The sequence below is a fragment of the Vombatus ursinus genome, unplaced genomic scaffold (assembly GCF_900497805.2).
Source record: "Vombatus ursinus unplaced genomic scaffold, bare-nosed wombat genome assembly UNPS02010548.1, whole genome shotgun sequence".
NCBI classification, from domain to species: Eukaryota; Metazoa; Chordata; class Mammalia; order Diprotodontia; family Vombatidae; genus Vombatus; species Vombatus ursinus.
In genome coordinates this window covers 16,262,741-16,275,462 of record NW_020950326.1, presented here as the reverse complement: position 1 = coordinate 16,275,462, position 12,722 = coordinate 16,262,741, and the positions used below count along the sequence as shown (strand labels likewise).

At 37.1% G+C, this 12,722-nt stretch overlaps 1 protein-coding gene across 3 annotated transcripts in view; it reads left to right on the top strand.

Moving 5' to 3' along the window:
* Positions 1 to 12,722, top strand: part of SAP130 (Sin3A associated protein 130) — a 51,040-nt gene that overhangs the window by 32,853 nt on the left and 5,465 nt on the right. Inside the window, exons 12-18 of one of the 3 annotated variants that reach the window (XM_027854687.1) lie at positions 652 to 773; positions 4,270 to 4,572; positions 7,890 to 8,064; positions 8,896 to 9,000; positions 10,135 to 10,493; positions 11,443 to 11,691; positions 11,869 to 11,994. In XM_027854687.1, the coding sequence (XP_027710488.1) occupies positions 652 to 773; positions 4,270 to 4,572; positions 7,890 to 8,064; positions 8,896 to 9,000; positions 10,135 to 10,493; positions 11,443 to 11,691; positions 11,869 to 11,994 (1,439 nt within the window). Of the gene's footprint in view, positions 1 to 651; positions 774 to 4,269; positions 4,573 to 7,886; positions 8,065 to 8,895; positions 9,001 to 10,134; positions 10,494 to 11,442; positions 11,692 to 11,868; positions 11,995 to 12,722 lie in introns of all 3 variants that reach the window. The other 2 variants (XM_027854686.1, XM_027854685.1) reach the window with 2 other exon arrangements.

Genomic DNA, 12,722 nt, shown 5'->3' with positions numbered 1-12,722 from the left:
AGGTGGTTACTTGTCCATATCCCTGGTCATATATTCCTTATCAGTGTACAGATACCCTCAGAAACATCCTGTTAGCTATCATCAGTCATGAAACTTAAGGGAAATCAGAAGTACCTTCTCATCAAGAAAATGTCAGGAATCTCTTATTCTGAGGCTAGCAAAATCAGAATTTTTATAGTGAACAGAATTTGCTGGATGTTTTGGGCCTTATGCCTTTATAAGTTTTTTCATCTATGTTTTATTCTTGTGAAACTTTTAAGAAGTGGCACAGCTTTTATAAAAAATTGTTTTAAAGGAATAAACATCAAGGGGGAATTTTTAAAAAGAATACATTTCTGTGATAAGTAATAGAAACCATTCAAGGTCTAAGGTGTAGCTGTAATTACACAGTGAGACCATAGGAGTGAAATGGCTTCCAAAGAGGGCTGAGTATTCAAAGGATTGAAATGTGAACAGGAAGACATGAACAATATTGGTTGATAGGAACCAGAAGGTTTTCTGAATTGGCCATAAACAAAATGAATAGTACTTGAGGGCCAGTATTATATTAGTGTAGTATTTTGGGGCAGAGTAGAAGTCATCCTGGGACTGAGGGAGGAAATAATTGAATAAGCATGTGGAATATTTAGAAAGTTTTTTTTCTCTCTCTAGGCAATCTGTTCCTGTCCAGTTCCAATACTTTTTGCCAACATACCCACCCTCTGCGTATCCTTTGACTGCACACACATATACCCCCATCACAAGTTCAGTGTCTACTATCCGACAATATCCAGGTAAGGACTATTCCCTCAAATTTTTTCTAAATGTTATAGCTTTCATGTACATAAATCGGGCCTTACTGGATTGCGCAGGGGGTGAGAGGGAGTTATGAAGCACTCAAGACTTTAGAGTATTAGTTCTTAAAGTTCAATGTGGATTTTAAGGAAAAGCAACACAGCCCACAGAGCAAACCAGTCATTTAGCTAGTTTGTTGATACTAATACTAAAAACTGACTGGAGACTAAGTGATAATGCAGCAAGAAGGTGAAGCTAGAAGAACAGCTGGCATTGTTTTTTTATTCAGGGGTAAACAGGGGGAGCTGGCACCTTTCCAAAAATACTGCCATAAGATAAAGAGAATTCCCTCTCCATGGGAGCTGGGAATGTGTAGTGCAAGATGTAGAGTTAAAGACAGCCTGGGTTCACATCCTGCCCCTAACCTCACTGTGTGACCCTGGACAAGTCACTTAATCTCTCTGAGCTTCAGTTTTCTCACCTGGCAAATGGGTATAATAATAATAACATTATTATAATATATAATGATAAAATATTGATCTAGTTTCTGACACTTACCAGCTGTGAGACCCTGGGCAAGTCACTTAATTTCTGCTTGCCTCAGTATCCCCAGCTACAAAATGAGGATACGAACAGCACCTACTTCCCAGGGTTGTGTGAGAGAACAATTTTAAAGTGCATGACACAGCACCTGGCACACATGAGCACTTTATAAAGGCTTAGCCCTTTTCTAACCTGTTTCCTTGAATGATTGTTGGAGGTACAAATGAAATTTGGTAAGGTATGTAAAATGCTTTGTAAACCTTTAAGTTCTCACTCAATGTTCACTAGTATGATGCTGCTGCTATTAATGATGCCAATTATAAGCAAGTGTATACACAGATTGGTACAGGATCTTTAGGGCCTTGTGGCTGGACCATATCAATCCATCAGTCATCTTTTCCCATTCCCAACACTATGCATATCTTCCCCTATCCCCATACCCATACAGTGGAGAAAAGGGTAAAGTTTGGCCAACTTTAATCATTATTACAGAAAAAATTAACTTTATCTTCCTATTTTTAAATACTAGTTAAAAGTATTCAAATGCTGGCTAAAAATATCAGAATGTTAACTGTAATCATTCATAGTATCACTGGACCTGTGTACATAATGCCAAAAATTTAAAAGTAAGGTATCTTTAATTACCTAAATTACAGATACAGGACATTTGATCATCTGTCAAATTCATTTTTGTCGGACTGTAAGGTTACAAAAACCTGGTAGATAGTCATCAGATGGTTTTTCTTGTATTATCAAACTGTACTTTTAAATAAATGCTTCACTGATGCTTTTTTCTTCACTTTTTTAAACACTGAACTCACTTTCCAATAACACTCCCCCATAACAAAGTATAATTAAGTAAATCAAATCAGTGCATAAATACATCGGCCATGTGCGACAGCATGTACCTTTTGCCATCCCAATAATTCACCCTGTGAAGTCATAACTAGTCAGTACATGAGTCAGAGTTCTTAGGACCTTCACTGTTGTTTTCCTTTGCATCATCATGGTCATTATGTAAACTCTTCTAGTTCTATTTACTTCCTTAAGGGCAGGGACTTTGGTTTTTGTCTCAGTATCCCCTAGCATCTGGCAAATAGTAGACACTTAATGAATACTTGTTGGTTGATTGTATTAGTTTATATAAATCTACCTGTGTTTCCCTGAATTCTTCATATTAGTTGTTTCTTAATGTACAATAATAATCCATTCTATTATATACCACAGTTTGTTCAGCCATGGGTTGTGCACCCAACTTGTTTCTAATTACTTGACACAACAAAAGATGCTATAAATATTTTTATGTATATGAGATCTTTTCATCATCTTTGACCTCCTTGGTGAATGTACTTAGTAGTGATTTTCATCACCCAAGAAACCTCAAAAATTTGAAAAAACTTTTCTTTTCCTGTTCCTGCCCATAATAGCAATTCATATATGAGAATTCCTGAACCTCAGATGCCTGCTTTTCTCTCCTCTTCACACAAATAAATTCAGGTCTAAGAGTGCCCATCAAGGGGTTGTGAACAATGACTACAATTTCATTTGCCATTCTGCAGTTAAATTGTGTGCCTCAAGGACCAGGCCTGCTTCTACTTCATGGCTAATCATACTAGAAATTCGAAAAGTTGTGTATTTAATTAAATAGTCAGTGGAAAAACTTGGTTGCTCCTAGGAAATACTGCCATCCTTACTACTTATTTTCCCCCTAAAAGTTGCAAGTGTTTGGAGGGTTTTTTTGGGGGGGAGGGTGTCAGAGAGGTTTGTTTTAAAAAGATAGAAACCCACAAGTATGTACTCTATAGTCTTTTAAAACACAATTTAAAATTTATATTCATAGGAACCTGTGATGAGTATCAACAAGAGCATTTTGGATGGTTGATTTCTAATATTTCATTACCTTTATCATTCTGAAAAAAACAAGTACTGTTTGGTCTTTTTATATATGTGGCAGCTAGGTGGTACAGGGAATAGAGTGCTGGACCTGGAGTCAAGAAGACCTGAATTCCAGTCCTACCTCAGATACTTAACTAGCTGTTTGGCCTTGGGCTAGTCATTTAACCTCCTTCAGTCTCCCCATCTGTATAACAGAAATATTAATAACACCTAGCTCACAAGATTGTTATGAAAATCAAATAAAATTAACATATCTAAAACATTTTACAAACCTTAAAGCTCTATATAAATGATATTATTATTGTTGTTGCTATTGTTATCATATGTTGGAGTAGTATTTAGCCAATTTTTCGAATTCTATTACAAGTGTCTTTTTTTGTTTTTAACTCAAAGGTCCTACAGTGAAACCCATAATTTCGTCTTTTAAATCTTTTTATCATTTCCTTAATAAGTCACTTGCCTAAATGATGGTTTGAAATATTGCATTAATAATAACTCACATTTATATAGCACTTGAAGGTTGGTAGCAAAGTACTTTTATCACAACAGCCCTATCAAGTAGGCAATACAAGTATTAATAACCTCTCAGACCTTTAGTTTCTCTGTCTACAAAATGGGGATAAATTATTTAGCTACAGCTAGTATGAGTTTGAGGCAACTAGGTGGTACAGTGGATAGAGTGCCAGGCCTGCAGTCAGGAGTTCAAATCTGAACTCAGACATTTACTAGCTGGGTGATCCTGAGCAAGTCACTTAACCCTTTTTGCCTTAGTTTCCTCATCTGTAAAATGAACTGGAGAAGGAAACAGCAAACCACTCCAGTATCTTTGCCAAGAAAACCCCAAATGGGATCATGAAGAGTCAGACATAACTGAAAAAAATGATTGAACAAGAAAAGTATAAGTTTAAGGTGGGATTCAAATCCAGGTTTCCTGACTCCACTATGATAGACTGAGAGGGAACAGCCAGGATTTTTTTGTTTTTTTGTGAAGTCTTTCAAAAATATATATTGGTAGGCCCTTTCATTTTGTGTAGTGACAGTATTGTGGTACTAAAGTTTCAGCTCAGGCACCGAACTCTGCCATCACAGCTCAGACAGGCGTTGGGGTGGCCTCTACAGTGCACCTAAATCCCATGCAACTGATGACAGTCGATGCATCTCATGCTCGTCATATCCAAGGCATCCAGCCAGCACCTATCAATACACAAGGGATCCAGCCTGCACCAATTGGAACACAGGGAATCCAGCCAGCACCAATCGGAACACAGGGGATCCACTCAGCAACACCAATCAATACACAAGGACTTCAGCCTGCACCAATAGGTGCTCAGCAACCTCAGAGTGAAACTAAGACTTCAGGTAACTGAGTTTTCTAGCACTATTCAAAGGGCAGATAAACTGTACTCTGATTTAGCTGTTTGATTATAAGGCATTTTTTCATTTAGCTTTGCTTTCTGGGAAGATAGTCTTTATCTAACAAAGAATGGTAAGTAGAACAAGCATTTTTTGGAAATGAGTAAATTACACTGAATACAGAATATTAATTTGTAATGTCTGATCTATTTTTTTTTAAATTACCACAAATTCCAACTGGATCATAAAATTATAAGAAATTAGACTATAAAGGGTAAAAGGAAGGAGAATGATATTTGCCTCAGTTGTAGAAGGCAGATAAAATAGCAAGTAGAAGTTATTTGAGACAAGGTTATATGTACACATTTACTGAATTCAACACTACAAAAATATAACAAAATGAAAAACTGAGTAAAAATAATTTCTGCAGGGGCAGCTAGGTGGCACATTGAATAGAGCACCGACCCTGGAGTCAGGAGGACCTGAGTGTAAATCCAGCTTCAGACACATAACACTCACTAGCTATGTGACTCTGGGCAAATCACTCAACCCCAATTGCCTCATATAAAAAAAATAATAATAATTTCTGCAAATATAACTGCTAAAAATATGAAATTGATAATAAACTTTATTAAAAGGACCCAGCCACTCAGTGCCAGCAAAGGCTATAAATAGTTTACAATAGAGAATAGATTTATTATTCCACTTGAGAACTTACTCAACCTTACTCCAAATCAGGGAAAAAAAAAAACAACATAAATTGAAATACCTTTGAAGTGACACTTAACAATCACCAGATGACAAAAATACTTAAAAGTGAGAAAACTCAATATTAATGTACTGGTGATTAAATCATTATGTCATGCACTGGTAGTGGGATTTCCAGTTGGTAGAATCTTCTTAGAGGGCAGAATGGCAATATAAGAGGCATAAAAATAATCATGCTTACTCTCTGACTCAATAATTACATGTTGAAAAAATACCTTGAGTATTTTCATGAAGAGGGGGAAAAAAAAGAACTCTAGAAAAATACATGCTCATAGTTTTCATAGAAATTTCCAAGTAATGAAAACAGTCTAAGTATCTGACAGAGGGTGACTGAGTGAACTGTAATATATTAACATAATATATTACAGTGACATTTAAAAATTACAAAAATGAGAAGTATTTTAAAAACCACTTGAATATAAAGGAAAGAAAGCAGAACCAGAAATATAGTGTATATACTGACTAGGACCATATAAAAGGAACAATATATACATAAGCAAAAATGAATGTACAAATAAGCTATAGAAAGGGAGTAAATGTTATAATTATAAGGCATGTAGAGATTTTTTTCAGTTTATATATTTGTATATCTATAATTGAAATTATGTAATTATACATAAATTATGAAATTATATAATTGAAATTAATGACGAAAAAAGGCAGTGCAGCTTTTAAATGAGCTTTTTCTGCCTTCTCCCCTGAAATTGAACATTTTCTTGGAACAGAAAAAACCACCCGATAAGAGTGACCATTTCTAAAGATGCATGCAGCATTCTGCCCTGGTAGTCCCCCACCTCCACTAATGGGAGGGGGAAGGTGTGTTTCATTATTGTTCATTGCTACTTCCATTGTATTGGCCATTGTTGGCTTTTCAGTCAGCATTTCCTTTTAATGAGCTTTTCCTTCACATTCTTGGAGTTTTTGCATGTTATTCTATTGATTTCATCTTGTATTGGTTCATATCTTCCCCTTATTTCTCTGAATTCAAGAAGATTGTCTTTTAGGTTATTGACAACCTTTATTTTATTTTGCTAGGCAATGGGGTTAAGTGACTTGCCCAGGGTCACACAGCTAGTAAGTGTCAAATGTCTGAGGCTGGATTTGAACTCAGGTCCTCCTGACTCCAGGGCCAGTGCTGTCTCCACTGTGCCACCTAGCTGCCCCTGACAACCTTTATTTTAAACTGAACTTACCAGTTTCATCAGTACAGGGAACTCCCAGGGAGAAACTTTCCCAGTCAGTGCAGATAGCTCAGCATTTATTACCGCATCCATCTTAGAGAATTGCCTGCCTGGGGCAAAGACTTTTCCAGGTTTACCCAGCAAGTATGTATCAGAGGCAACACTTGAATCCAGGTCCTCCTGGCTCAAAGGACAGGTCTATCCTCTACCTTGATGCCTCTGTATAGTATAAAGAACAGAATTTTTAACTTCAGAATTTTAACAACTACTAAACCTCAGAATTGGCTTCTTAGTCAGGTATCATCGTTTGCCATGTTTGTTTTATACCACAAGCCAATCATAAGTCCTTTAAATTTGTAAGTATTATCCCCATTTTACAGAAGACAAAATTAAGGTTTAGAGATTAGATGATTTTGTCCAAGGCCAAGATCTAGGAATAGAACGGAGATTTCTTTTGAAGTCTAATGTCCTTTTCACTATCCTAAGTTTTCTTTCCTACATAAAGCTTAATTATATATTAAAGTATTTGCTTTGGGAATTCACTTTAAGTGTCTTCATGAATCCCTATTTTATCAATTAAGCATGGTCAAATTCTTGCCAACATTTTGACTATGTTTTTAAAAAAAACATTTTTTTCTGGTTGAGGATAGGGCAATAAGCCTTAGGTAATTACAATTTGAACTCAAACATGATAGTTTTGTATTTCTTCCATCACAGCAACATCGTTATAATTGTGTTCTTTAGACCTAGTAATAGACCATATGACCATAGAATCTCATAATGTGGAAGTCATGGGCTTATAAAATGCCCAAAATAAATCGAGAAGGAAGAAAATTTTTGATTGTAAGGCATTATATTATGGTGGGGAAAGCCCTTGACCTTAGAATTACTAGCCTAGAGTGCAGTCCTGGCCACCTTTCCCTAGTGTGTATTTTTGAGGAAGTCACTTAACTTTTCTTAGCCCTCTGTTTCCTCATCTATAAAATGCAGAACACTTGTCATTTCTCTCCCATGCTCATTATGCAGGTCATTGAAATAATATACATGAAAAGATGTCATAAATAGTCAAGGAATATATGTGTAATGGAGAATGTATTACCATTATTATTAATCACTCATGATTTTATTAAATCATTTTTTCCCTCTATTGTGAGTCTGTCTAACTAAAGCACAATGCTACCAACCCTAAAAAGCTGGGCTGTTGTGACAAGCACTAGAGTGCACAGACTCTGAAGGGTTGGGTTTTTTTTTTTTTTATGATCTTTGAGGAAAAGAAACCATGTTGAAAATGCTCTCTTCCACTCAAGGAGTTTGAATAATTTTTCTTTTTTTCCCCTCTCGTCTTGTCCATATTCCCTTCTGTCCTCCCAGCAGTGGTGTTGGCAGATGGAGCCACAATTGTAGCCAATCCTATTAGCAATACATTTAATGCCACTCCAGCAGCTACCACCGTGGTGCAGACCCACAGCCAGAGTGCCAGCACGAGCGCGCCAGCCCAAGGCTCGTCCCCTCGGCCAAGCATCCTCCGAAAGAAGCCAGCCACCGATGGGTGAGGAGGCCCCCAACCTTGTAAAACAATGCAAGACACTTAATTTAGAACATAGCTGTTCCAGAAAAAAAAATGTAGTGATTAGTACCTCTCCATTGCTAACGACAAGGGTGAATCATTAGATTGGTCATTATGAAGTAGTGTTTTTATTTTCTCCCAAAAACTTGGCCCTAGAGATTGTAGAATGAAAAGTCCATTATTTTTATGGGGGTTTGTACATGGGCTTCCATGGCTTCTCTCAGGATTGAATTCTTAGAGTAGTACTGGAATTTACTATGCACTCTTTTCTAGAGAGGTATCTTTGTTGTTAGTGACCACAGTCTGTTTTTCTTTCATATAAAAAAGTTGTTCATTCTGGATAAAAAAGTGTTTATGATTTAACACTGATATGTTGTATTGTCCTATGAACCTCTGCACTGACTTTTCATTTTTAGAGTGGTGGGCACTATTAAAGTGACAATTTGGAAGGGTAAAATGATCGTTTTCTAATTCTAGTCACTTTTTAGGAAATGAAGTAGCTATCACAGCTTTAATTTGAGAGTTATGTATTGTTGGCGTCTTGAACCATTGAGAACCTTCTCTAGAGGAGAAAAGGGTTTGCCAAGGATGCTTACAACACTTTAGGAGCTACTTCTTTTAGTATACTGGATTTTTTCATTTCAAGACTAAATCCATAGTGAAATAATGATACTAACACAAACACAAAGTGAGGGTAGTATTTTAGCCATTATGATGAGTGCTCCAATATATGACAGGTAGAAGGCATCATGTAATTGTCAGTGTTTAATGTTCTTTATCTGGAGCTATTTTTCAAGGTTGTTTCTGTTTCAGAATGGCAGTCCGGAAGAGCCTCATTCCTCCTCAGCCACCTGAAGTCACTAGTCCTCGAGTAGAAAGCTCCATAAGGAGTACATCTGGGTCACCCAGACCTTCGGGGTAAGGCCTGATTTGAATGTGACTAGTATTACTTAGCCATCTTCTACTAATAAGAGTGAATAGAGAACTATATGCAATGGAGTGTGAGGAACTAAACATTTTAACATTTTACAACAAAAATTATATTAGGGCACTACTTTGTGGTAAGAAATAACTTAAGAATGAGAGTCTTTCTTTTCTTAAATGCATTTTTGTCTGATACACAAGATGCCGCTACTAGTTCTAGCAAAGTAGTCAACAAGCTTTTAACCCTTAATGCCGTCAGACAGGCTCAGTGGTGACCCAAGAAGGTACAGGCAGTCCGGAAGCATGAGCTAAGGAAGGGGAAAGAAAGAGGGGGAAGAAAGAAAGGAAAAAGGGGGAAGTGATGCATTTGGAGAGAAACAATGAAAGGCTATCAATTATAGCCTTAGTTGCTTCTTGGTTGTATTAAAGCCACATGACCCCTCCTCCATTCCAATAGATATCTTTCATTGCTGGCATCCGTAATATATTCTTAGTGATGTCTATAGCCCTCTGTTGTAGACTTCAAAAAGATTAATAAATTATTTTCTTTCACTGTTACTTTTTTACTTTTAGAGTACTGAAGATCTTTTTTGTACTCATTCTCTTTCTGTGGTGGTTCTCTAGTTTCTTCTTGTTTTTGTCTTTTCCTAATGAGAAATATTTGGACCTGTGTGCATGCTTTTCTTCTTCCAAATTTGAGAATAATATTCATGGTTTTCAAATGAAAAGTTAATGGAACATAGCTGGGCAGGCTTGAATCCTATCTTAGGTTTTACATCCTTTGTAACAAAAATGATTTGATTTACAAATACTTTTCATGTAGAAACAGTGAATAAAGTATAAACAAGACAAGTGACGATTTAAAAATTAATGTGAAGTGACATTTTTGAGTCACTGTTCTCTTAGACTTTGGAGGTTTCAAACGAATTTTTAAAAATATTGCCATAAAGTTCACCTTGGAAATAGTATATCATTTATTCTGATGTAGTTTAAAATCAATGAATAGAGTACCTAATTGCACAAGGTATTATTTTGGGTGCTTCACAAAATGAATTATTCAGAGCTCCTCCCTCTCTAGGAGATTACTAGCTAAAACCAACTTGATAATGTTTTGTTTTTATGTTTCAGTGCCAAACCTAAGCCAGAAATCCATGTATCTATGGCCACACCAGTCACTATGTCTGTGGAGGCTGTGTCCAATCAGAGTAGTGATCAGCCCACCATTGCTGTGCAGCCCACCTCTCAACAGCCACCACCTGCCATCCCAACTATCATTGCAGCAACCAGTCCCCCCTCACAACCATCAGTAGCCCTGTCAACAATTCCGGGAGCAGTTCCTGTCACGCCACCCATCACCACTATTGCAGCTGCTCCTCCTGCATCATCAGCGGTGGGTGGCAGCCTTTCCACTGTAATGGGGCCCGCGGTGCCAGAGATAAAAATTAAAGAAGAAGTAGAACCTATGGATATAATGCGTCCTGTTTCTGGTAAGTTCATGCAAAGAAATATTTTCTCTCATCAGTTTCTTTTTCCTTTAAGAATGTCCTTTTGCCTATCACCATGTTGCTAAAGCTGGAACTCTGGTGGCCCATTTAAAATAATTGCTACAAAGAGCTCCTCTTTTCAGAGTTCATTCCTGTTAGAGCTTTTGTACCACCCACTGTATTGTAAGACTGGTTTTAGTAAATGTAAGCAGGTAAATTTCTTTTTGAAGACTAAAACTGGGAGACTTTGATTGACAGGTGAGAGCAGTCTTCTTTCATTAGTAAGGAAAGTCAGTGCAAACAACTTTTTTTTTAAACACTTTATTTTTCTGCTTTCTACAAGGCACTGCTACCAATAGCTTATATAATGCATTTTTCTTCAGTATCTATCAAGGAAATATACGGACAGCTGAGGGATATTTAAGATTCTTGCCCCATTTAATTTGAAGAGGCTAGTTAAGAATTTTTATAACGTATGTTACTGAAGAAAGGATTCTTGATTCTGTGCTTACTAAAATGTTTTGTTTTCCCATTATCCTTCCAACTGCACTCTTTTTCACCACTGACATTTTCCAGGAAGTTGCAGAATAGTTTCTTTTGAAAGGCAGCGTGGGTGACCTGGGTTGGCTAGAGGTCACGATTTCAGTTTTTCTTGGCTTCACTACTGACTTACTCTGTGGCATTAGGCAAATCACTTAACCTTTTTGTACTCTAGGTTTCCAATTTCTGACTGACAGAGATACTATCTAATAAGATAGGAATAAGGCAGTGAGGTTTTATGGACTAAGTGTTTTATCACCATCTTTATGTTAGTCACCATATGAACTTAGGGGACCCTTCTTTTAGGTAACATTAATAGAGAGAAGTCCTATTTTTACCCTATCACAAATCAAATGCAGTCTCTTACTGCAATTGTTTTTTCATAGACTTTGTGTTTTCTCTCTTCTCTCAGCAGTTCCTCCATTAACAACCAACACTGTGTCTCCCTCTCTTGCACTGCTGGCCAACAACCTGTCGATGCCTGCAAGTGATTTGCCACCTGGTGCCTCTCCAAGGAAAAAACCACGAAAGCAACAGCATGTGATTTCAACAGAGGAAGGTGACATGATGGAGACAAATAGTACTGATGATGAAAAGTCTACTCCTAAGAGTTTGCTAGTAAAGGCTGAGAAACGCAAGTCTCCTCCCAAGGAATATATAGGTAATTGTGGCTTTTGGAAGTAGATCTCAATTGAAGCATTATTTTTTTTTCTGCTTTTCTCAAGTCAGTCATGTACACTTGAGATTTTAAATTATGAAGCTGGATATAGTTTAAATTGGGTAGGAAAATCAGATGTATGACTCATTGCCTATTTTATCTTTCTTTCCCTTTTCATAGATGAAGAAGGTGTGAGGTATGTCCCTGTACGTCCAAGACCTCCCATTACTCTACTCCGACATTACCGGAACCCCTGGAAAGCTGCTTATCATCACTTCCAGAGGTACAGTGATGTCAGAGTCAAAGGTAAGAAAGTCCTTTAAAGAAAGTGAACTTTTGAATCCTTTCAAATACAGGTGTTTCCTAATGGGCACCAAAGCATAGCCACATTGGAAGTAGCAGAATGGTCTTGTGGAAAACAAAACTTCTGGCTTTTTGTATGTAAGCCATGAGTTACTTTTTGGAAAATGTTTTATTGATGCTGTTTCAAAAAAAAATTGCTGTCATTTATCAGTGAGTCCTCTTCCCCTTCTCCAGAACTCTCTTTTGTAACAAAAAAGTACAGTGAAGCAAAATAAGTCAACACACTGGCCTGGCCTGGTAAGGTAAACCTCATTACACAACAATAGTCGACTTCCTCTCTGGTCCAAGAGGAAAGCGAGAAGGTGTACTTCACCTGCAGTCCTCAGAGATCACTGGTTGTCACTGAAGTTTTCCAGGGTTTTCTTTGACATTCTGGTAGCCAATGTGGTACATTAGGTGGAAGTCTTCACTGGAAGCTCTCTCCATTGATGAAACTGCAGGTCTAGTGTCAGCCCCCTCCTGTTTTTAAATCATCTTTGCTATTTTGATAGGTGTCAGCCATTTTTGCCTACAGTTGTCTGATTTATGATTTCAAGCATTTAAGTAGGCTGCAGTTGTTCCTAGCTACTGTAGTTTATAGTTTAGTTTGACAGGTTTATATCTTGGTCCCTATAATAAGTTGGTATATATAACATGATCCCATATCCTGGGCCTTGAAGACAGTATTATAG